Here is a 23234-nt window from a genome sequence, read left to right as displayed (position 1 = left end):
CTTATCTGTGACCGACCGACAGAGCCAGGTCCACTTCCAGCCCCTGTCCCAGGGCTTACCAAAATGTCTTCCGATACGTGGCTGTGGGTGTTGTCGTTGACCGAGAGCCCGTTCAGCTGCTGTTGAAGCTGCCCAATGCCCTGGGGCAGGTCACGGGACGGGATGAACCAATCCTGGTCCTCTTCATCCAGCATCTCCTGGAAACAGCGGTCGAGGAATTCCTGCTCCTGAAGCTCCTCCTCCACCTGGCCAGGAAGCAGATCCACAAGGGAGGGTCACATAGGAAAAGATGTACCTCCAACTGCTTGTCATCCTGTCAAAGTTACTGCACCAACCCCAAAGTAGTATTTATTTATACAATCCCTTCCTTCCATCATGGAACCCAGGGCAGCAACACAGGTGGCCATCCAGAGCTGCTTAGCTTCAGCAACATGGTGGCATCAACGGCCTTCAGACCATGGACTGGTATTCCTCCCTGGCTTGCCAATGTCAGCTGCCATTGAGAAACCTGATGCAAACAAGGAGGGCAGCTCCGGGCTAGCCCCTGCTCTTCCAGATACTCAACCTCACCTGGGTTTTCCCTTGTCAGTCACGAATTGCCAATGGCAGGCCTCTCCCTTTCTTTGTCTGACCGCTTTTAGAGCCACCTATGCGAGTGGCTGCAGTTTCACAATGAATTTTCTTTTTGTACAATGCAAAACTTTGGTTTAGCTTGTCCCCCCCCCCCAAAGATCTTTATTGAAACTTAACATATATACATAATAACCAAAATTCCCAATGATTCCCTCACATAAAATATAATATCTAAATTACAACAGCTACTTAATTATACACTTAATTATAAAACCCACCTCCCACCCTCTACTTCCCTCCATAGCAATTCAACTTCTTTATATTTCTACCTTTCCCCCTTGCATTCTATAATAAATTATTTTTGTTACATTCTGATTTTTCCTTCTTTCTTTATTGGTTTTGTTATTGCTTACATTTTTTACTCTAAGCCTATTAGCATGTTATTTTTAGAACAATATTTTGACATAATAATCTTTGAAATACTTCCACTTCATTCTTAACTTTTGATTTGATTGGTAACTTATAATTGAAGTTAATTTTGCCAATTCTATATACTCACTTAATTTACAAATCCACTCTTCCTTTCTTGGTGTGTCCTGAGATTTCCATTTAGTGGCAATAATTACCCTGGCAGCTGTTATTGCATATAAAAAGTTGTTGTTTTTTCATATGTGGTATGTCTTTGCCCACCAACCCTAACAGATAAGCTTCGGGAGTTTTTATCAAGGGGGTCTTTGAGCGACTCTCCTCTCATGTTAAACTATGGCACTTGCTCCGCAGGAGGCAGGGAGGGCCACCAACTTGGATGGCTTTAAGAGAGGATTAGAGAAATTAGTGGAGGAGGAGAGGGCAGTGCTCTGCCTCACTGTGAGGGGCAGCAATGCTTCTGAATGCCAGCTCCTGGAAACCCCAGAAGGGGAGAGGGCTCTGTTGCTCGGATCCAATTTCCCATAATGAGTATCTGGTAGGCCACTGTGAGAACGGGATGCTGAACCACATGAGTCACGGGCCTGATCCAGCAGGGCTCTTCTTACGTACTTACGTTGCCCTCCAGCTGTTTTCTACTATAGCATGGGCTTTTCTGACTGGGATCAATGGGAACCAAAGCCCCTAACAGCTGGACGACACCAGCTTGGGGAAGGCTGCTCCAGGATTAAAGGTGAAGGTACCCCTGACCATTAGGTCCAGTCATGACTGACTCTGGGGTTGCAGCGCTCATCTCACTTTACTGGCCGAGGGAGCCGGCGTACAGCTTCCGGGTCATGTGGCCAGCATGACTAAGCCGCTTCTGGAGCGCACAGAAATGCCGTTTACCTTCCCGCCATAGCGGTACCTATTTATCTACTTGCACTTTTGATGTGCTTTCAAACTGCTAGGTTGGCAGGAGCAGGGACCGAGCAACGGGAACTCACCCCATCAAGGGGATTCGAACCGCCAACCTTCTGATCAGCAAGTCCTAGGCTCTGTGGTTTAACCCACAGTGCCACCTGCGTCCCTGTTCCAGGATTAGGAGGGAAGAAAAAGATTTCCATCCACTCCTCCCACACCATTCTCAATATTATTTGCAGGGTGAGCAGAGATGCACACAGTATTGTGTTTTAAAGTATGGCCACTCCACAGATGCACTGTGTGGCATTCTGGCAGCCATCCCTTCATCTACAATGCCTTTCTCTAATCCTTCCTTCTGCACAGGGCAATCCATCTCTTCATTAAGTTTCACTCATCAAAGCCCAGAAATTTTTGGGGATGCCAAGGCAAGGTTTTCACAGACACTTGTGTGTGAGCTCTAGCCTCTCAGTGGAGCCCATTAAAACAAGGAAAAAAGGCCAGAGACACCATAACCCTTCTCTTCCCAATCATGTCAACCTTCAAATCACCAAGCTGGCAAGGCAAGAGCAAGCTCAGATTTCACATCTCATCAGCCCAACTGCAGATGGTGCTGTACTTCAAGCTGGCGCACGGTGGCACTTGGGACCCACTGCTGGCATGCGTCCCTGAGAGGATGGAGAATGGAAGCTGCACTGGCCCCAACAACATTGCAATTTTCCTGACATGTGCTTAATACAGACATCACAGCGAGCACTAAACCACCCCCCCGGGAACTAATCCTGCATTAGGGGGCATTGTAACACAACCATGCATGCATGTGTCTGACCTTCAGTTGGGGGAAAGAGAGAGACAGGCAGGTGACAAGGAGCAGTCAAATGCAGACTTAGCTGTGGATTCACTGGGCTGCCGCCTCCCTCCCCTCTCTTCATTACTATTCATCTCCAATCTTACGGTAGTCGTGTCTGTTTACTGAAGGCTAGAAGGTCTCTTGGCTGGGATCATGTGACATTTGGCTGTTCTGCAGGAGGCAGTCCCTAACATGCTACTAGTGGTGACTTAAACAGCTGCTGCCTTCTACGGCTACCTTAATTTAGGATATTATCCCTGGACACTACAGCAGGCTTCTTCAACCTCGGCCCTCTAGATGTTTTGAAACCACAATTCCCAGCATCCCTTACCACTAGTCCTGCTAGCTAGGGATCATGGGAGTTGTAGGCCAAAAACATCTGGAGAGCCGAGGTTGAGGAAGCCTGCACTAGAGAGTCTTCCCAACTGACTTGGGAGGAAAACTCCCTAGACAGAGTGGCACGGCCATTTGACTGCCAATTTGCTGCAGAAATCAATGTGTTTCTTGTTTTCCAATGTTATTAATTCCACTGTATTGCAGCCACCGCTTTAATTTATTGTTATACCACTCCGTTGGGTGAATGGGCATGACAAACACCGTTTCCTTTAAGCAAGTGGTTAGGGAGTGTGGTTTTTTTGTCCCTCTCTTAAAACGCTAATTAATGCCTATGGTCACCCAGTGAAGGCGCATGTTGGAAAATTCAGACTAGCTGTGATTTTTGCATTACAGAGATGCAACCAGATGACCCTCTGGGTCCCTTCCAACTCTCTAACTCATACACAAAGGAATACCTCCTTCACAAAGCCAAACTCTGACATGAGCTACTGCAAGGTGCAGTAACGGCCACTAACTTGGATGGTTCTGATAAACTCACGGAGGATCCGGCGGTGAATGGCTGCTTGCTGCACCCTCCAGTATGCCCATAAATGTGAGTTGCTGGGAAACAAGGGTGGGAGAAAAGGGGGCTGCTATCGTGCTCCTGTCCCACTTGTGGGCTTTCCAGAGGCACCTGGCAGGCCAGAGGGAAACAGGATGCTGGGTGAGCAGGCCCTTTAGCCTGACTTAGCCGCACGGCTCTTATGTCCTCATTCCAGGTGCTTCCTCCACATGCAAAGCCCAAACCAGGGAACCAAGGAGGACTAGGGATATGGTTTCTCAAGCCTCACCTCAGACTGTATGTTGGACAGTGGGTGAAATGCACAGGCCCCAGCCATGGCCAACCGGTCAAGGCCTCCTGGCCACCACCAACTGTTCCACACAAGCAGGGCCCAAGACAACCTTGAGCAACCTGGCGCTCACCAGACGTTTGGATTACAACTCCCATCAGCTCCAGCCAGCATGACCATCCTTTTGTATTTGTTACTTATTCAATGCATTTCTAAGTTGCTTTAGACAAAAAGAATACCTCTCAGTAAAGATGATGAAGCACAGAAATCAAGTAAAAGCAAAATTAGAAAGCATTGTGCAGTGCAAAAGCCCTCAAATGCTCACCCAACAGCACAGTAAGAAGGAAAAGGCCTGGCCCACCCTATTAAAAGATGAGCAGAACAACAGAGATGAACAGAATACTGTAGAGTTGGAAGGGACCCCAAGGGTCATCTAGTCCAACCCCCTGCAAGGCAGGAATCTCTTGCCCAACATGGGACTTGAACCCACGACCCTGAGATTAGGAGTCTCATGCTCTACTACTGAGCCCAAGGACTAAGTAAACATGTCTTGGGCCGGCACCTAAAAACGAAGTATAATGGTGCCTGGCAAGATTACCCAGGGACAGCATTCCTCAAGGATGTGCGTGTTGCCCAATGAAAAGGAAAGGCCTGATATTTTACTCCTCTTGTGGATGAGGCAGGTGGAGAAGGTCCTCCAAAGAAGGCTGCAGGGTCTGAGACAGTTCATGTGGGGGGAGACTGGCCTCCAGGGGTTGGGATCCCGAGCCGCATAAGGCTGATGTAGTCCAAACAGCTGGAGATGCGCTCCAAACCACTGGGAAGGCCTCAGACTGGGGAGGACTAGTTTCACACTTCCTGACAAACAGTACCCCGGACCCCAGCTCCCCTTCTGCTTGTGAAGCTCAGCTGCATTTGCAAGCAGGGAAGTCCCAGCCGGCAAATCCCACGGCTTTTGTGGCTTCCATTTGCACCAGCCACAGAGCGGCCTCTCCTGGACCAGGGACACTTCGTTCATCCCAGCAGCTGTCACAATGCAGGCATGCCAAGAAGCCTTCGAGAGGCCAAGTTCTCATGGTTGCAGCGTTTCTCACTGCACATGGAATGCTTGACAATCCCTCCACCTTCACAACCACTTTGTGGGTCAGGTTCCCCTATGGGCAACAGAGTGAGCAACTAGCCCAAAGCCAGCCAGCCAGCCCACCCACTCAGTTTAGGAGGCCAGCTTAAAGTTCAGCCTCTCCGCACTTCCATGGATGCCTCCATCCTGGGGCTTCTCCACTTCCCCAGAACGTCCTGCCTTTGTACTCTTTCAAAAGGAGGAGAATGAATGTCTCCCTGATGACTCTGGCTTGCCCTGCCCACAGAGAGCATTTTGCAGGAGCTGCCATCCTCCTTCCTCAGTGGCCCTGCTGCAAGCCTTCCTATCTGCTTCTGGGCCCCACCCAGAGGCTGCCCTCCCAAACAGAAGAGGCTCAGTACTGATTCAACTGGCTCCAGGAAAGCAGCAGGGCTGGTCTGCTCACCCCCAAGAAGGAAGGGTTTCGGATTTCTTGTTTTCGGCTGAAGCCTCCTCCTCTGCCAATGAGACCCTCAGAAGGCAGGCGGGGCTTCTCCTGTCATCCCTGAGCAAGATTCCTTCCTGCTGTGGAGGCTTTCCTTGCACACTGCCACATCGCAAGCTTGGCAGCTGGACAGAGGCCCCGAGAAGACAGGAAGCAGCAAAACCGCCCCGCCAAGGCTTGGAGCGCAGCAGGCTAAGCAGTTCCAGACCTCCCAGAGCAGAAGGGAGATGCCGAGAGCAGCTGAGATAAGAACCAGGGAGCTTCAGCTGTCAGGTCTGAGGGCTCAGCTCTCACCAAAACTGCCCCCAGCTCATTCTCAATGGTCAAGCACAAAGAGAGTCCAGAGGCAGGAATATAGGGAGCTGCCTTGCAGCAGCTCAGCCCCTCTGATCCAGGTAGCCCCGTACTGCCAACTGTTCTCCTGGGCCTCAGGTGGAAAAGAGCTTCCCTATCACCTGCCAGCTGAACCTTTCTGCTGGAGATGCTGGCAGAGATTGAACTCGGGACCCACTGGAGGCCCATTCCGCCAGACTGCCTAAGCAGGAGAGAAATGGGAAGCAACCGGGCTCATTTAATGCGCTCTACTGGAGGCCCAGCTCCATCAAGCACCTCCCTGCCCCTGAACTGTGCCAAGCTGGTCACTGGAGGAGCAATTGTTCAGAAATTGGTGCCCGGGTCTTTACTTTCCTCTTCCCTCCCTGTCCCTTTCACCTTGCGTGTCAGGTTTCTTTTCAGATCATGAGCCTGTGTGTAGCGTCTGTCTTGACTACACGTAAGCCGCTCAGGGAGCCTTTTGGGCACAAATGCAATAAATAGAATTTTCTTTGCCCCATTCAGCTATGGTCCTCTCCAAGGCGTGTCCTCAGCAGGGCTGGAGTGGGCAAGGGAAGGGAGCCAAGGTGGCCAGGGAGGAAAAGCAGCCAGGGAGGGGAGAGGCAAGGAGAGAGACAGACCCAAGGACTCTGGCAACAGATGCGGGGAAGAGGAGCATGCATCCTAAAGAGAAGTGGCAGCAAGCTGCAGGATCCTTCTCCCTGCCACCTCCTACAGCCCAGCCTTTGCAGCAGCTCTGCCCTTGAAGAGGTATTGAGCAGTGCAGCGAATGCTCCATGCTGAGGAGCTCGTCCTGCCTGTTTGGCAACTGCTGTGCTGGCAGCTGCTGGGCCTTCTCCGGGTGGAATTCAAGGCACTCCTGCTTACCTTTCAAGCCCCTTGTGGCCTTGGAGCCAGTGGGGTGGGGGGCACCGCTGCCTCTTCCTGTGGGAGCTCCTACGGCAGCGACAGGCCAAGCCCAAGAGGCAGCCAGAACTTGGGACTGCCAGGAGAGGGGCCTTGAGGCCAGTAGCCCAAAAGCTCTGCGCTGCCGTCCTGGAGGAAGCACGGCACCGCTCCTTTCTCCTCTGTTTTTGAGAAAGCATTCATCTGTTGGGCGGTCCTTCCCCTGGTTTTTAATGCTGCTGGATTTTACTGAGTCCTGCCATTTCTAAAGTTTGCAATCGGAAGCCACCTCAAGGGTAGAAAAAGTGGGTTGAACATAATTTAAAATGAACAGATTCATAAAGACCAAATTCCTAGCTGTCGTGCAGCTACAGAGGCAGGTGGAGGCTTTCCATCAGAGAGATGAGGGAGAGACTGGGGCTTCCTGAAAGATCAGGAATGGACGTTTTAGTGCCCCAAAAATCTCCTTTCTCCTCCCCTCCAACATCTCCTGTGCCCTCTCCATCTTACTTCCCTCCTCCCGCCATTTGTCAGCCTGGTCTTTACCCAAAGATAAAGTTCTTTCAAAGAAGCTTGAACACACCCCTTGATTAAAGCCACATCTTAGTGGCATGCTTTTATTTTATTTTTAAGCTAGGCAAATCTCTTTCTATTACTAATTCAGGTGAAGGAGAGCCACTTGCCCAAGGCTGAGGCGAGGTTCTAATGCCAGACTTCCTGCCTCCCATGGCACTTCTATAGACAGGGCTAGACACTTGCTCAACATGGGAGTTCTGTAATTCCCTCCCACAGGAAGCAGTGATGGCCACATAGTTACATGGGTTTAAAAGAGGATTAGACAAATCCGTGCAGGAGAGGGCCAGAAATGGCTACTAGCCATGACAGCTTTCCTCTGCCTCCACAGCTGTAACATTTCCAAATACCAGTTGCTGGAAGCCACAGAAGGGAGAGTGTTCTTGTCCTTGAATGCTGCTTGTGGGTTTCACAGAAGAGGCATCTTGGTTGGCCACCCTGAGAACAGGATGCTGGACTAGTTCTCATGGAAAGTCATAAACACCAACCCCCTGCCCTATCCAGAGTGTGGGCTGCCCCAACCTGTGAGCGAGGATGACACAAAGCAGGCGGCCAGCCTGAGCATCTATTTCTAAGTGATTTCTGATTTTCTAATGGTGTTCTGTACTCTACTGGCATTTCGCTTCTCATAGTCCCTGTAGGCTTACACCATAAAAACTGGCCTATAAACCGCGTACCAAGGAACAGACTGGAGAGTCATCAACTGCAGCAAGCCCCCTGACTGCCTCACCTGCCGGTTGAAGTCCTCTTCGTTCTCCATCCACATGTACTCGGCAAAGGGGTTGTTCTCCTTCTCATCATGCCCGTTCACTACCTGGTCCTCCTTGGATTTTGCAGGGGTGGTGGCAGTCGTGGTCGTGTTTGCCACGCTGGAACCATTCATCATTACGGAATCTGAGAAGGGAAGACGAAAAATGCATTAGGAATAGGGAAAAGAATAGGGGACACTTTCACAGCCCAGGAGCCAACAGCAGATGCCACCCCAGCCCCCAGTATCATGGTCATGGTGCTTCATGGGTCACCCCTCACAGAAACACTGCCTAGGAATTGAGGATTTCTGAAAGCTTGGATGTCTGGAAAGAAGAGATTTCTCCTGTTCCTGGGCAGAAAGAAGAGAACCTCTGCTGGCACTGGGGTGGGCGTAAGTGAGAAAGAGATCCACAGTATTGACTTGGCTCTCTTATACACTAGACTGCACATAAGGCACTGAAGTCCTGCAATGAGCACCCATCAGCCTGGGAGATGAGAGCCAGAGACAGGCAACACATGAGAAAGAAGGAGACTTCTCTCCCATGGAATGGGATACAGGGTTACACCCTCCCAGAGTGGAAAAGAAGATGCCCTCGTGCTGGCCCATCCGTCACCGTCTTCAACCATGAACTTGGAAGAGAAGCAGTCCGCTGTCTGCCTCAGTGACAGAAACCATGAGAGGGGTTGCCGGCACAGCCAACAGCAGCTGCAGCCCCTGAAGAACGAGGCAAGAGCAGCAGCAGAAAGGCAAAATGTCAGGCTGTGATACTCTGTAGGACTAGAAAGGAGCAGGCCCTGTTGAACTCAGGGGAGTGTTGCTTCCTATTAAACATGCCCAGGCTGGGGCTGTTAGGCCTCCCTTGTGGCAAGACGTGCAAAGAAAATCCATAATGGGGAGGGGAACTGCTAAGAATCCCACCACTGGGAGTCACGACAGATAAGTTTCTTACCCACCCTAATTACCACTCGCTGCATCTGCAAACACCTGAGAATGGTGCCCGTGAGTGAGAGAGATCCCATGGAGACAGGCAAGCCTGCAAGTTGACACAGGGCTTTGAAAAGGATCCACCAGCATGGAACGAGAGTAGGAGCCACACAGCTGCCCCAGCACTAGTGGCTTGGGTTCTCAAGCTGTATTCTGCATTGTCTTCAAGGACAGTCCAATGGGCAGTGCATTCAAGTCATCTAGAGGTAACCAGAGCATGATGGATCACTGGGTTAAGACTCTCTCCCAGACAGAAGAAGAAAGGGTGACACCAGGGGACGTTTGTGCTTGAGTTTCTCCTGAGCATTGCCTCAGGCTAAGCTGGTCTTGACCGTGACAAGGAGGGCCACAGGCAAAAGAGGGTCTTCTCCACAGCAAGGAGGGCAGTGCCAGTGATGAAGGAGAAATTATATTTCCAAGTCTGTTAACTGGGTAGTGGAGGGCAGCGAGGAGTCAGGAACTAGCACCCAAAAATGTAACAGAGGAGCACTGATAATGCAAACCACCCCGGCCCACTCCAAGTGCTTCACTCAGCCTGAAAAAAGTCTCTCTGCAAGGCCCTGTCTATGAGATTTTGGCCCCAAACAATCCAGCACAGTCTACTATGCAGCGCCAAGGAGCAAGATAGTCCCAGCCCCATTGCAGCCTGGAAAGCTTTCAGCTGCAGCCTCTTGATCAGCCGTGACGCCTAAGGCCACTGAGGGAGTCAACCTGTGAACTACTGCAACTGGAAGCTCAGACAAATGCCTGCCTCTCCTTGTTTTCTCTCTTGCCACACAATGAAAACTTGGTGAACTGCCCTGAGATCTACAGTACAGACACAGGACGGTAGGCAAATTTAAAAAATAATAATACTAATACGTAATAGCATGCCAGGGAGGAGGGCTGCACTGGTGCCTCCCTCTGTGGAATGGTAGCTCTCTTATGCGCAGGGAACGGTTTTGTATGTGTAACAAGTCCAGTCTTGAGAATTCACACCAGCACTTCAACATGCTGCAGTGGGACCATCAGAGGGAGACAGAGTCTTCAGAGGGGACTGAAGGGAAGTTCTGAATTTGCAGCAGTTCACAAGGGCAACAACAGAGCTGTTGTGCCAGTTCATGGGGGAATAGCTGCAAGGCACCCTGCGTGGTACAGAAACATGCCTGAGGGCTTCCCACAGGCACTTGGTTGGTCACTGGTGAACAGAATGCTGGAAAAGATGGAACAGAAGAGGCTACAGGCCTGATCCTGCAGGCTCTTCCTAAGTTCTTAAAACACCAAAGCTATTAGCAACACATCGGGACTGCAGCACCAACACTGTCAGGCAAGTGAAGATGCCCCGTAGCAAATAATACTGTCCTACACAAATCTGAGATGTGGGACCACAGAGCCCAAACCCTATCCAGGTGGGAAATAATATGCAAAGGAGGACAAGGGTTGGATTTGGCCACCCCACCCAAACTAGTTTCCATGCTAGAGAAAACCAGATGCCCTGTTCCAAATCAAACAATACTTTTCATTAATAATGTTTATTCCGCTCAATAAATTTATTGTGCTAGCCAAAGGCCATGACAAAACCATCCAAACACAAACATTTATTCATACTAAGCAGCAGCAAGAAAGACCAAACTCCCAATGGACTGCTTGGGTGACGTGAGAGCTTGAGAGAGTTTGGCAGTGAAAACTACACAAGGCACAGGAAACGACAGCAGAATGACAACATGGGGGGCTGAGAGGGAGAGCAGCATCTAGGCACCAACACTTCCCAGCTGCAGTGCTTCCCCACCCACCCCTGGAGAAACATTTGGGGTATTCTCGGTGGGTAGGAGGGATGCATAGCTGTAACTAGACTTGAAACTGGGACAGCTGGATTGAAGACCCCATCTCTGCTATGCATGCTCAGAAAATTCACTCCCTTTCAGCTTCAACTGCCCTTCTGTAAAATGGGAACACAGAGACATATAGAAAAGGGGGGTATGACCACAAAATGTGTGCTCCAAAGTTAGCAGAGGGAAACGTACAAAAATACGTGGATAGGTTCTCCCCTTTTTGCAGTACCCCCAACCCCTTTCCATGCCACCAACCAAATGCATACTCCAACAGGGAGGGAGGGTGTGGCTGGAGGTTCAATCCCAGAGGATGTTGCAACAGCCTCGTGCTGCAAGCTCCACGCCTGCGCGTTTAAAAGATCTGCATGCAAAATCACTATTTTCTAGCCACACTGCACAAGGCCTACTCTCTCACCAGAGCCCTCTGCACCCCGGGGCACGTTATGAACTCCACATGGCTTTCTTCAAGAAGACATTTGGACAAGGTATTTTGACTGTGCAGGCTGAGCAAGCCCTGGTTCCATGCTTGGTACTCATCTTAGGGACCCTTCTGAAAGAACCAGAATTGTTTTTGCCAGTGCTTCTACACGGCTTTATGTAAGTGAGTCGTAGGCAATTTGTAACCGTTGGGAGTGACGCTTCAACGCTTTCCACATGCATCATGTCAGGAGGGTTTTGGGTATACATGGCAGGACAGAATTCGAAACAAAGACGTGCTCCTCCCAAGCTCACATTCCCAGCATGTTTGCACTCCTGTCTCAGTGATGTCTACACTGCCTTGGTCATGTCCACAGAGTGGAAGATGGCAGGATCCCCAAGAACGTGCTCTATGGGGATTGCATTACAAAGATGTCTGCCAATGTGACATGAAGGCTGGCAAAAACAACAACCCCACCATGTGGGAATCCCTTGCGGATGACCGCAGTGCCTGGAGGCAGGCAGTCAGGTCATGCATCCATAGTAGCGACCAGAGGAGGAATGACCGCTGGGGGGAGTGCAGAGAGAAGAAACACCCTGGCCCATCTGCAGCAGCACAACCAGACACCTTCTTCTGCCCCAGATGCAACAAAACATGTCTCTCCTGCATCGGTCTCTACAGCCACAGCAGGCGCTGTAACTCTCCAACCCTTTGACCTCACCCTCAAAGGCACACTCCTCCATTGTTTCCCGAGACAGACGGACACCAAGCAACCAGCCATAGACTGACACTGAAGATCCAGTTGCAAAGTTGACTTGGCTGAGCCATCGCCCTGAATCAAAGTGCTGGCCTGAGCCTCCAGCAGCCTCAGATGTTGTGGGTTCAAGGGGCTTAGCTTTTATCTGTACAGTTGACAGGACGTGGGCAGGAAGAGGAAGTTCACTGCTTCACGTGGGACTCCCTCTCTCTCTTTCATCCACCTTCACCTACGTACGTATCATCGGAAGCTGCTATATCTTGAGTCAGACCATTGGGCCCATCTACTTCAGTACTATCTGCACAGACTCCTCTCCAGGATTTCAGGCAGGGGTCTCAGCCTTGTGTTTGCAAGACAGATGCTTTATCACTGAGCTACAGTCTTTCCCATATGCACTGGAAAGGCCCTGTATCGGATTTTGGAAATTACCAAAACTAAAATGAAATCTCTAATCTCTAAAATCTCTAAAAAATTCCATTGCTCCTGTATAAACTTGGCCTTAGGACATAACTGACAGATACACCAAGCATTTCATAACAAAACTTGCCCAAAGTAGCCCTTTATCAGTTTCCCAAGTCCTATATGCTTGAGCAGAAAGTACTTCCATCGAGGCAGATTGACAAAACCACTGGCTACTGCCCCCTGCCCCACCTTATTTCTCCCTCTCTGCTGAGTAAATGAGCAGTTGATCCAGCAAAGCCACAAGATTCATGGGGGCCGGGCTGGTGAACTCCAGGCGCTGGCAAAGACGGGCAAAATCTCCTGCCAGAGTGAGCTCCCCATGATGGGCAGAGGCCGCAGCAGTCTCAACAACTGAATGCTGGCAGGCGAGGGGGCCCTGCTGGGGCAATGGGTGAAGGAGGCCTTCTTGTCTCAGCCTCTGAATGTCATCCAAGTTGCATGTTCCAATGCAAACGATGCCTATCAATTTCAGGGAAAAGAGCAGAAGTAAAACTTTCTGCTTTGAACAGTCTCTGCAGGCCACGTGCAGGTCGGTTCCTATTTACAGACAGCCTCTGGGACTGCATCACACACATCTTCACAAGTGCCCTCCCAAAGACAGCGTCCAATTATTTAGAAAGATCTTCACTGTCCACGTTTTTCCTTTCCATACTTTGTAACAGGCCATTTCATTCAGTGCCGTTATGTGGCAGGTTTTCCTCAGCCACTGGTCAATGGTTGGAGCCACAGTGTTCCCCAAAAAATTTTGCTACTGCTTCCAAGGCAAGAGCCCACAGTTCCAGTTCTCTTCCAGTAGACAGTACTTGCTTTGCACGCAGAAATCTCAAATGGCACCTCTGGCTTCAAAGCGTGTGCACAGGCAGGCACTAACGGGAGACTACAATCTCCTGTACCTGGAACGTGCCTTGCTAAGGCCTAGCTAAGGGAGCCTGTCTTGAAAACCAGAGAAACACCGTGCCTCTGAGCATAGGCAGAGCACCACTCATATTCAGGTCAGATGAAAGCACATTATTTCAGAATAACCTTGGTCCCAAGTTCCAGTTCTTTTAGGAGTTCATGACTGCCCCTTTGGACTAAAACGGGGGGGGGGGGGGGGCTGACTAGGATGCTGCTGCTCCAAAGAAGCCACCCAGGCCCAGGGGATCTTTCGGAAGGGCTCCACCCACCGCGGGATTCGCAGCCATTTCCTGAGCAGCCAAAAGGCTTTCCCAGCCATTTGCCAGGTGCTGAGCAACAAAAGCTGGGAGCTGGCGGCGTCTCCCACCATATGGGCTGTAAATCAGCCCAGTCTGCGCCGAGGCCCCGGAGAAGAGAGTCCCTGCCGAGCGGGAGTTGGCAGGAGAAAAGGAACCACGTCACCCGGAGAGGCCGTGGAAAAACACCACGCGACGATGAGATAAATGGCAAGAGGGACCCCGGGAGGGAGCTGGCTGGCTCTTGGCCAAGGAGAGGAAGAGGACACTGCTCCTGGAACAGGGGAGGGGGCTAAATCCTCCCCTCCAGCCTTGCAGCAGCACTGCAGCTTAGCAAGCCTTGCATGGGGAAATAGGTCAGCCTAAGGACTTCCCAGTCGGCACCTGGCGGGAATCCAAAGGAGCCCGAGGACAAGGGGAGGGGGGGCTTCCTTCACCAGACCACCAAAAGAAGACAGAGCCTAGCGAACTCAGCTGCCTGGTAACAGGACAGCAGCTGGTGAGAAATGGGAGAGTTTGCAGGGGGGGGGGGGAGGTTGGTTGTCATTCAGAGTTAAGGAGCTGCGTCAGACACAGCTTCTGTGCAGCTGAGGGCAAGTTGGGCAGGGTGGGGTTGGCAGAAGGCCATCTGCAGCCAGCAAGAGCAAACCAAAGAAACAGCTTGGCTGTTTTTATAGGAGCAGGCGGGATTAGTTGAACTGCCCTGGCCCACCAGGGCAGAGAGGCTTCCTAAGCTTCCAGCTGAGAAGTAAGGAAAAACTGGGGAGGAGGGAAGAACGTATGGAGCCCCTTCTACCCTTCATGAGAAGACCAACTGATTGAGAAAAAGGCTTGCATGCTACTTTGCAGAAGGAGAGTCTCAAAGTGGTTTCCAATCCCCAACAAGCACCAATGGCAATCGCGAAATGCAACCGTCAATCTGGCTGTGAGGGTGACCTGTTGCTCCTCCTCCTTCCCTGTGCCCATTGTGCTTCGCTCTCTTGAGGAATGGAGGATGCAGAGCGTCAGGTAACCTCGACCAATGCCAGCCTCGCCCAATGCCTGGGTGGGAGCCCACCAAGGCAGCCCCCAGCGGGATGGCTTCCCAGAGCGACTTGAGGAGGTTCCTCTTCCTCCAAGTCTGAGGCTCGGATCCATGAACCACAGAGACCAGGGCTTCATTTCCTAGGACTTTCAGAAATGTCTGAGTGGCTCCATGGAGGGCTAAGCAGGGTGTTGGGCTGCTCCGCTTTGGAGTGGGACTGTGAAAGTTGCTCCAGTTTCACCATGACTGCTACTGGAGCAGGGTTGCCAGCAAAGGATGCGATGTGCAGAGTTTTAACTTTTAGCGTGGAAACAGCCACCCACAAAGGGCCCACAGCTCACCCAACAAAACTACCATTTCCCATAGCTGGACCCAGAAGATCCCAACCAGGCATCCTACCCTGGCCTTGTGTCTTGCTCTTTACATGCTCGTTGCCATGAGGGAAAGTGAAACATTTATTTGCTACCAACACAAGATACAATCAAAGCCCACAATAAAAAGCCTCTCCATGGATCCCAGGCCTGATGCCAGATCCTTGGATTCCACAGTTTTGCACGAAGGCAGAATTCAGTACTTGGCAGTGTCTTCAGCACTCAGAAAAAAAGGTTTCCCCTGCTCCCCACCCCAAGAGCAGAATTTTAGTCTTATGGCTGCAGAAAAGAACCCTGAATGTATGCCCAGACAACCTCAGAGCAAAGGCCAAACTGGACTACCTATAGTCAAAAAGTGGGGATTCAGTACACCCTACCCCAAAAGCTTCTAATGGAATCACAGTGAGTTATGTTCATGAAGTGGCTTCTCTAGACAGGTTCAAACTTCCTTGCAAAATCTCAGCACAGAGTCCAAACACAAATTCAGAGACCTCAGCACACTCATTCACAGGGGCAGGGGATTTCCCCCATGCTCAGGAGCACAGCCATCTCACAGAAGGGTCTTCAACAGGGTGGGGAGCTCTCAGCAGGCAATCAAGGCACTTAGAAAACGCAGCATCTTTATAAGGTGCCTCGGAAGCTCGAGAGGCAGAGGACTCCTCGGTGACTGAAATGCTGCCAGCGTCAGCACATGCAACCTTCTAATTAAAGAGAGAATTTTATAGCTGCTCAGTGAACAGCATGATGTGCAAGGCACAACCACCGCTTGAGAGATCTGGAAGGCATGAGGCTGCTGGACAGAGAGACAAGAGGCACAGACACAGAGGCGGGCAGGGAAGCGGGCCATGGGGCAAGGACAGTCAGTTTAACCCTTGCGCCTCCCAGACACACAAAGGTGGGCAGTTTAACTTAAAGGACATGGGGCTTCTGCACCAAGATTTCTAAAACCAGGCAGCTCCTCCTCCTATGTTGCCTCCCTGAACAGTATTCTGCAAATACACCTAAAATTCCTAGTCCATACAGAACTATGCTACACATTTGTGGTGCACCGGCACCTAGACTTTCTATGGTTAACTTATTGGTATTTTAGGTGTTACTTACTGATCCAATGTTATTGTAGTTTTGCTACTGGGATAGTTTGTTCACCTTTAGTCCCCGCACTTCACTCTCACCCATGGCTCCTAAAGCTGTCAGCATGTGACAGTGGCCACAACCAAGGGGCAGCTTTGATTCGCTGGCTAAAGCAGGTGAGGGTAGCTGATAGGTCCCAAACCCTCGGTGGGTTAGGAAATTCCCTTGCATGCAAAGACAGGCTCTGGTGGATTAAGGAGACAAGACCAACAGTGGGTCCAAGAAGGTGGTTTCTGCACATGCTGTGGAGGGAAGTAAGGGTCAGATGGGGCTCATCAACTTGGGAAGAGAGCCCAGCTAGAAGGAAAACTCTGGCCCGAAACCTCCATTTCCTTGTGGGATATCTTCAGAGAAGAAAAGTCTCAGGAGTGAACGCTACACAAATCTGGAGTGAAGTCCCTAAGGTGGTTGGATGGTGCCTTCTGGCAACTCCTGCAGCCAAGCTGGTGCCAAAATTATTGTTCTGCTTTCCTCTGGACCACATCAGTAAAGCTAGGGGGGGGGTCTTGTAGTCTGGACAACCCAGGACCTCCAGACACACTTTCCAGGCATGCGCCTCAGGGAGGTCCCTTTGGTGCTGCTGATGCAGTGGTTTGACTTCATCTCTGGAGGTGCACTTCCCTGTCTCTCAATGGGCACCAACAACTACTACTGTTTGCTGCTTTGGTATCATTTTGACGTGAAAGCAGTAAAAGAGTTCTTTTAATAAAATCAATAAAAGAGAAAGCACTTTTCTGCTTAGTTACCTGGAGCAAATTCTGAACTCGCCCCAGGCAACCAAGTTGGACAAGCTTCCTTTTCCAGCTGTACCTCCCATCCCCTCTACCCCACAAAAATAGATGTTTTCATCACTCTGAAGGCAATCACACAGGAGCCAACCCACCCCTTGTGACATTTCCGACATGCCAGAATTCTGGCGTCAACTGACTGGGTTGTGGCGGGTGCAAACCTGAGCAGCTGGAATAGGCCTGGGATCCTGCTGCTGCTGCAGCCTCTGTGGAGGAATAAGAGCTGCCCTTTGGCAGGGCCAAGCTGAGGTGCCTTTTGTAAATGATCAGCCAGTCAACAAACTGAACGATTCTCAAAGCTATTTATAGGAGCTCAAACGGGAACCCAATCGCAGGTGGCCTCTTCGCTCACCTCACCCTTGACATTCCCACCTCAAACAGCTCTTGACCAAAACTCTGCCTTTGGGAAACACCAAGCCAGTGGGGGAACAGAGGCAGACCCCACTTTCCACCAGGACCTTTTACTCAGCCTTGCAAAAAAGCCCACTCAAGTTGCTAGTCCACAAGAAACACCAACTAGCCTGTCTGTGACTACAGTAGCAATTTTCACTGGAAATACTTAAAAGGAGGGTTTCATTCAACTTTTTATGGCTAAAAGATTAGGGAAGCAAAAGGGGGGGCAGACAGTTTTCAATAACTATCTGGCAGAACTTTAACCATAAGAGCAAATCACCCGACATCCTTCAACCATTGTGACAAGCTTTCCCACATCTAGGCCCATCTTGCTACTCAAACACTATGTATATATGTCTGAAAGACAAGGTCAGTGAATCCCCCAGATGACTCCGCGGCCTTCTGGCCCAAGATGACGCCTGTTTAAGGTGGTAAACCATCAGAGCATCCTGAAAAAGCTGCTCACCCATCAGCCAAGTGCAGGTTCATCAGCCTCACCAGATGGCCAAATCAGCCAGGTTTGCAAAATCTTTAGGTTGCTGCACAATTAGATCGTATTTCAGTCTCAAAATCAGATGTTAATCCCCGTTCCTTAATCAGCTTTGAGCAGTAACCAACAGAGATAGGAATCTTCAAGCAGAAAAACAAAGGGGCAGACTCACACACTTTGTACTTAATGAGAATGTGGCTGGTGCTAGATTTGAACCCCAAGCTCTCATACAACCATGTACAAAACCAACCCGGACCAAACTCACGCTGTCTAATAGGTGCCCAAAACCTGCTGTATCACTTAATAAGTTAGCTACAATTCTTATAAGCTTTTGTCAAAGATAAACTCCATGCACCTTATAGCCAATTAAAACATACAAAAGTTGAACAAGACTACTTTAGAAAGCACTGTAAATCATTTCATAGTAACCCTAACCCACACAATCTCTGGAAGTTCTTTGCACCAGTCTTTTCCATGAAAAACTACAAACCCTCAAACTGAAAAGAAGTTCGCTTCTTGTTGGAAAACATCAGCAAAGTTTCAGCAAAACCTATCAATAGATTTGGAGTATTTTCCCTGCTGCTGCAGTCAATAGCAGTAATATATTATTGTTCATGTTATATTGACAGTCAGGAGTTCCTTTCCCTTGATAAATATTGAGGGAGGAAAATATGGCTTCACAAAAGATTGCTCTCCATGATTATATGTAGGTGTTTTTTATGTTTACTGTATTTTTTTAATGTTTCCAACAAGAATGCTGTTAAATACATTGTGAATGTTTTAAATGCTCTTCTTAACAAAATTGTCACCATCCCAACACAGCTATGGTTTCCAGTTGACTAAAAGATCAACCCAATGAGAGACGCACTTGTGAGAAGGTATGGATTGAGCAGCAGCGTTCATTCAGACTTCCCCTACAGAAATAATTAGGGTGGGGGAGGAGTACAGAAAGCACTACTTGAACCAAGCTGCCAAGCTATTGTGGTTTTGATAGAACTGCCAACTCAGCGGTGTTTTTCTAATCACTTGGATTTAGCAGCGCTGCCCCCTTTCAACTGAATGCTATACTAGGCTGGATCAACCAAAGTCTAGTGTCTCAAACAAGGGAAGTCATAATCCTGCTCTATTCTGCCCTGGTCAGACCACACCTGAAGTCTTGTGTCCAGTTCTGGGCACCACAATTTAAGGCTACTGAAAGACTGAAATATGTACAGAGGAAGGCAACCAGGATGATCAAGGGTCTGGAGACCAATATCATATGAGGAAAAGTTGATGGAATTGGGTATGTTTAGCCTGGTAAAGGAGAGACAGAGGAGATAGGATAGCTATCTTCAAATATCTAAAGAAGTGGTTTTCAACCAGTGTGCCGTGGCCCCCTGGGGTGCCTTGAATGCTGGTCAGGGGTGCCACGGGCAACACTGGCCTCTGTCCCTCTTTCTTTCCTTCCTTCCTTCCCTCCCTCCTCTGGTGCCCTCTTGCATCTCTGCCTCCCAAAGTCTTGCACAGACGTTTACTGCAGCAGCCCTGGCTATAAGCTCTGCAGGTGAATGGTGCCTGTGAGAAGCACCTCTCTTTGGGGCAGGGTGGGGGGCAGCTCAGAGACCAGGGACAGCAGCAGCGGCTGCCCAGAGGACTCCCAGGGAGAGGAGAGGAGGGCACACTCCGCAAGGGAGGGTGTTCAAAAAAGGGTGAGAGCCTGCCAGCTCTGAAGGCAAGGGGTGACCTAACTGGGCTCCTGAGCCCCACAGCAGAGCCACAGAACTCAAGGGAGCCGTGGGCTCAAAAAGGTTGGAAACCTCTGAACTAAGTGGCTGCCACATGGAAGATCGAGCAAGCTTGTTTTCTCCTGCTCTGGATAATGCTGACCTGCCTTACTGGCTTGCAGCCTTATTGGCTTGTGGAAAGAATGACCACAGTCCACTCACAGATGAAGGGGCATGACTTGGGGCTTCCCTTGTGCTTGGTCTGGAAACTGCAGTTAGCGCAGAATGCTGCAAAACAATTGCTTTCAAGACTGAACGTCTGCCAGCATACTATGCCCACATTTGAAGATCTGTGTTGGCTACCAGTCTGCCATTGGGTTGAGTTCAATGTGTTCCCAGTGCCCATAATACACAGAACTGCTTGGGAACAGTTGACTTAAGGGATCACCTTAGCCCATTCATGCTGACTCAACTGATCCACAGCACAAGTGCCAGGCAACATCCATTCTGTGTCTGTCAGGAGTTTTATGCCTTTACCTGTACTTTGGAAGCCCCTGCCTATTGGCCATTGTTTTATTATTTTATATGGCTGCTGAAAACTTTTGGATAGGGAAGCCTACGAAGACACACATGACTGGCTACATGTTTTGCTGTGTTTCACTCCTGTTAAGAAATTTTAAATCTTTTTATTTATTTATTTCAGATGTGTTTCCCACTCTAGACTCCTTTGGGATGAAGCGCATGATGTAAATCTGATTTATATAAACCAATGAACACAACAGAGGCTTCAACAGGCCCGGTCACGCCCCCTTTCCCCTTTGCTCTGGAATGCCACACTCTTGCAAGACACACAGAGCCATATTAGCCTCCGGGATGCTAACACCCAAGCCACTTGCACTGGATCCTAGCCTGCTCACATGCAGTGCTGAGGATGCCTCTTGGCTTCTGCTCCACGTTATGTGATGCTGGAAACTTCCTGCTGAATTCTGCCACTACCAACGTCATGTAACTTCCCCAATATAAAGAAGTCTACCATCACTACTGTGCCTGACAAACAGGTTGCCACGACTCCCAACTGAGAGTCTGGGAACCAAGGAAAGGCAACTAAATCACCAAAGGACTACGCATATCTCATTGGAAAAGACACTCCTCTCACCTCCAAGCAAAATGCTTCTTTTATAATAGGTTACACACTCAGGACTTATTCCCGAAACAGATTAGTGCCTAAAGACGAGTATTGTTGATAGACAATCAATTTTTGTCACAAAGAAACAGAGCACCACCTGGGGTTGCAGCCATCTACTCTGGAGAAGCAGCAGGAAGACACACGCAGGTCAAATGAAAGGAAGGGTAATTTTCGCTTTTTAAAATTCTATTTAAGCAGTCTTGCAGGGGGACTCTGACCTGGCCCTGCTTACCTCACTTAGTTACTGGTGACCTAGAAGACAGCACACACAAATGCACACACACACACACACACACACACACTTAAAGCTTGCCTGCCACAGGAAACTTCCTGTTCCTAGTTCATCAATGGCATAGACCACGATCAGAGTAGGTCATGGTGGGTTGCAGTTATGTCACTGGCAAAGCAGGACAAAAAATAGCAATCCCTATTTATGCCCTTGAAGTGCAGGGCACAGCCCACTAAACCCTGCAATTTGCAAGTCATAATTAATCAACAATATACCCATTAATAGGATGTGTGCAGAGAATCATTTATATATTGCAAGGGCATTTATGAGGTTCCTCTAAACACTCCAAGGCATGCAGGCTTTCTTGGGAGGCCAGCCTTTCCTGATGAAGGGGGGGGGGAGCGCAGGCAGTGCCCCCAACCAGCCCATTAGTTTCCCCAGAGGAACAAATGACAGATATAGTCTTCCTACATGAAAGAAAAGTCAAGGGGAACAGTCTGGGACCCCATTTGGGTGCAGTCATACCAGCTTCCAAGAGCAACCAAGTCTTCCACCCTCTACATCCACTTGGGTTCAGTTTCTGGGTCAGACTAGTCAGGATCTGGCTTGAACTCTCCTAGGACTCGATGGCCCTTGTGGTCTCTTCCAACTCTATGATTCTATGATTCTACGAGTACTTCTCAGGCTGCGTGCACTTCAAAATTCTTACTCCTCTTACCTACAACCCTCTTGGCAGGTCGGTATGACTCAAAGAGCAGAACTTGCTCTTCTGTATGCTTCACTGAGGAACAGGGGTGACCCACTGCCTAAGCCCTTGCAATGCTACAGTGGACTGTATACTCCTGAGCACGGACTCATCTGTGTCTATTGACTCAGTAAACAGCCATGAACATTGATAGCAACATATAAATAAACATAATAATTATGCAAGATATCCCAAAATGACATATGTAATAAAATAGGAACAACAAGGGCTAAACCCAGCTACAAAAAGAGTAATAAAAAAGACCTGAAAGACTCATTCAAAAGAATATATAAAAGGAAGAAATCTCATCCACGCTACTTAAAAGGCTAAGTACAAGAAAAGAAGCCACAGACATTAGTGACCCTCCCAAGGGACTGGGTAAAGAATGACAGGCACGCCTAGTGAAGCGCAACACATCTGCTTCTCTGCTTTGCAATGTTTGAGGCCTTTCACAATGCAAAGGATTCTCTCAAGAACCAGGACAGTATGGATGGGAGAGAGGTTATGGCAAGAAGCCATGAAGGCTCTGCTCTACCTCGACTGTCGAAGGCAGTAGGCCCCTGAAGACCAGCTGCAGAAACCACAGGAGGTGAGAGGGCTGCTCTGGACAGATCCTGCCTAAGGGCTTCCCAGGAGAAGCATCTGGATGGCCACTATGAAAACAGGGTGTTGGCTGTGGGGGCCCTGGGCCTGATCAGCAACCCGGCTCTCCTGATTCTCTTAAGAACGTAAGGAGAGCCTGCTGGATCAGGCTTAGGGCCCATCTAGTCCAGCATCCTGTTCTCACAGTGGCCAACCAAGATGCCAGTTATGGAAAACCCACAAGCAGGATTTGAGCACAAGAGCAACTCTCCCCTCCTGCAGTTACCAGCAACTGGGATTCAGAAGCATTGCAACCCCCAAGCGTGGAGGCAGAGCAGAGCCATCCTGGCTAGGAACCACCAATAGCTGGGAGCAAGTTCCATAGTTTAGCTTAGAGACAGAAGACACAGGGAGCTCTCTCATGGAGATTCACAGGCAGACCACATTCTAGCACTGGCCGAGCTGCTGTGCAGCCAGCAGAAAAATAATAAAGATCAACAGCAACCCAACTGAGAGACCCAGACAGAGCAACTACACAGCATTCTTGACGGAAGGTTTGATCCAGCCCTCACAGAGGCAATACTGCCAATACAAGCAGGAGGTCAATGGGGCAGGCAGATGTTCACAGGGTCAAAGTTCTGGGGCTGACCTGGTCATTTGCAGCATATTTAATAGAGACAAGGCTCTATATGCTATTAGACTCCAGTTCCCATCAGCTTCAGCCAGCATGGCTAAACATCAGGGATGGTGGGAGATGTAGTCCAACACCATCTTGATGGCCGCAGGGTCCTCCCCCCGGTTTAATGGATCACTCTGGTCCTTGTGAAGCCAAGCACACCTCTACATTCAGAGCACCACACAGAATGGGGAACAAGTTCCAGAGGGGAAGCAGCGTCACTCCCTTGTGGCAAGAAAACACCAAGCCCTGTGACTGCTTAAAGATTA

The 23234-nt window shown here is 49.7% G+C and overlaps 1 protein-coding gene across 1 annotated transcript in view; it reads right to left on the bottom strand.

Moving 5' to 3' along the window:
* PAIP2B (poly(A) binding protein interacting protein 2B) overlaps positions 1-23234 on the bottom strand; it is a 34927-nt gene that overhangs the window by 3779 nt on the left and 7914 nt on the right. The window contains exons 2-3 of the mRNA XM_079991260.1: positions 8002-8165; positions 60-245 (exon numbers count right to left, since the gene is read on the bottom strand). Coding sequence (XP_079847386.1) covers positions 60-245; positions 8002-8157 — 342 coding nt within the window. The 5' untranslated portion in view covers positions 8158-8165. The remainder of the gene's footprint in view (positions 1-59; positions 246-8001; positions 8166-23234) is intronic.

This window comes from Podarcis cretensis (assembly GCF_951804945.1).
Source record: "Podarcis cretensis genome assembly, chromosome: 9".
In the NCBI taxonomy this organism is placed as follows: Eukaryota; Metazoa; Chordata; class Lepidosauria; order Squamata; family Lacertidae; genus Podarcis; species Podarcis cretensis.
The sequence above is the reverse complement of the archived record's forward strand: the minus strand, read 5'-3'. Positions and strand labels throughout refer to the sequence as shown.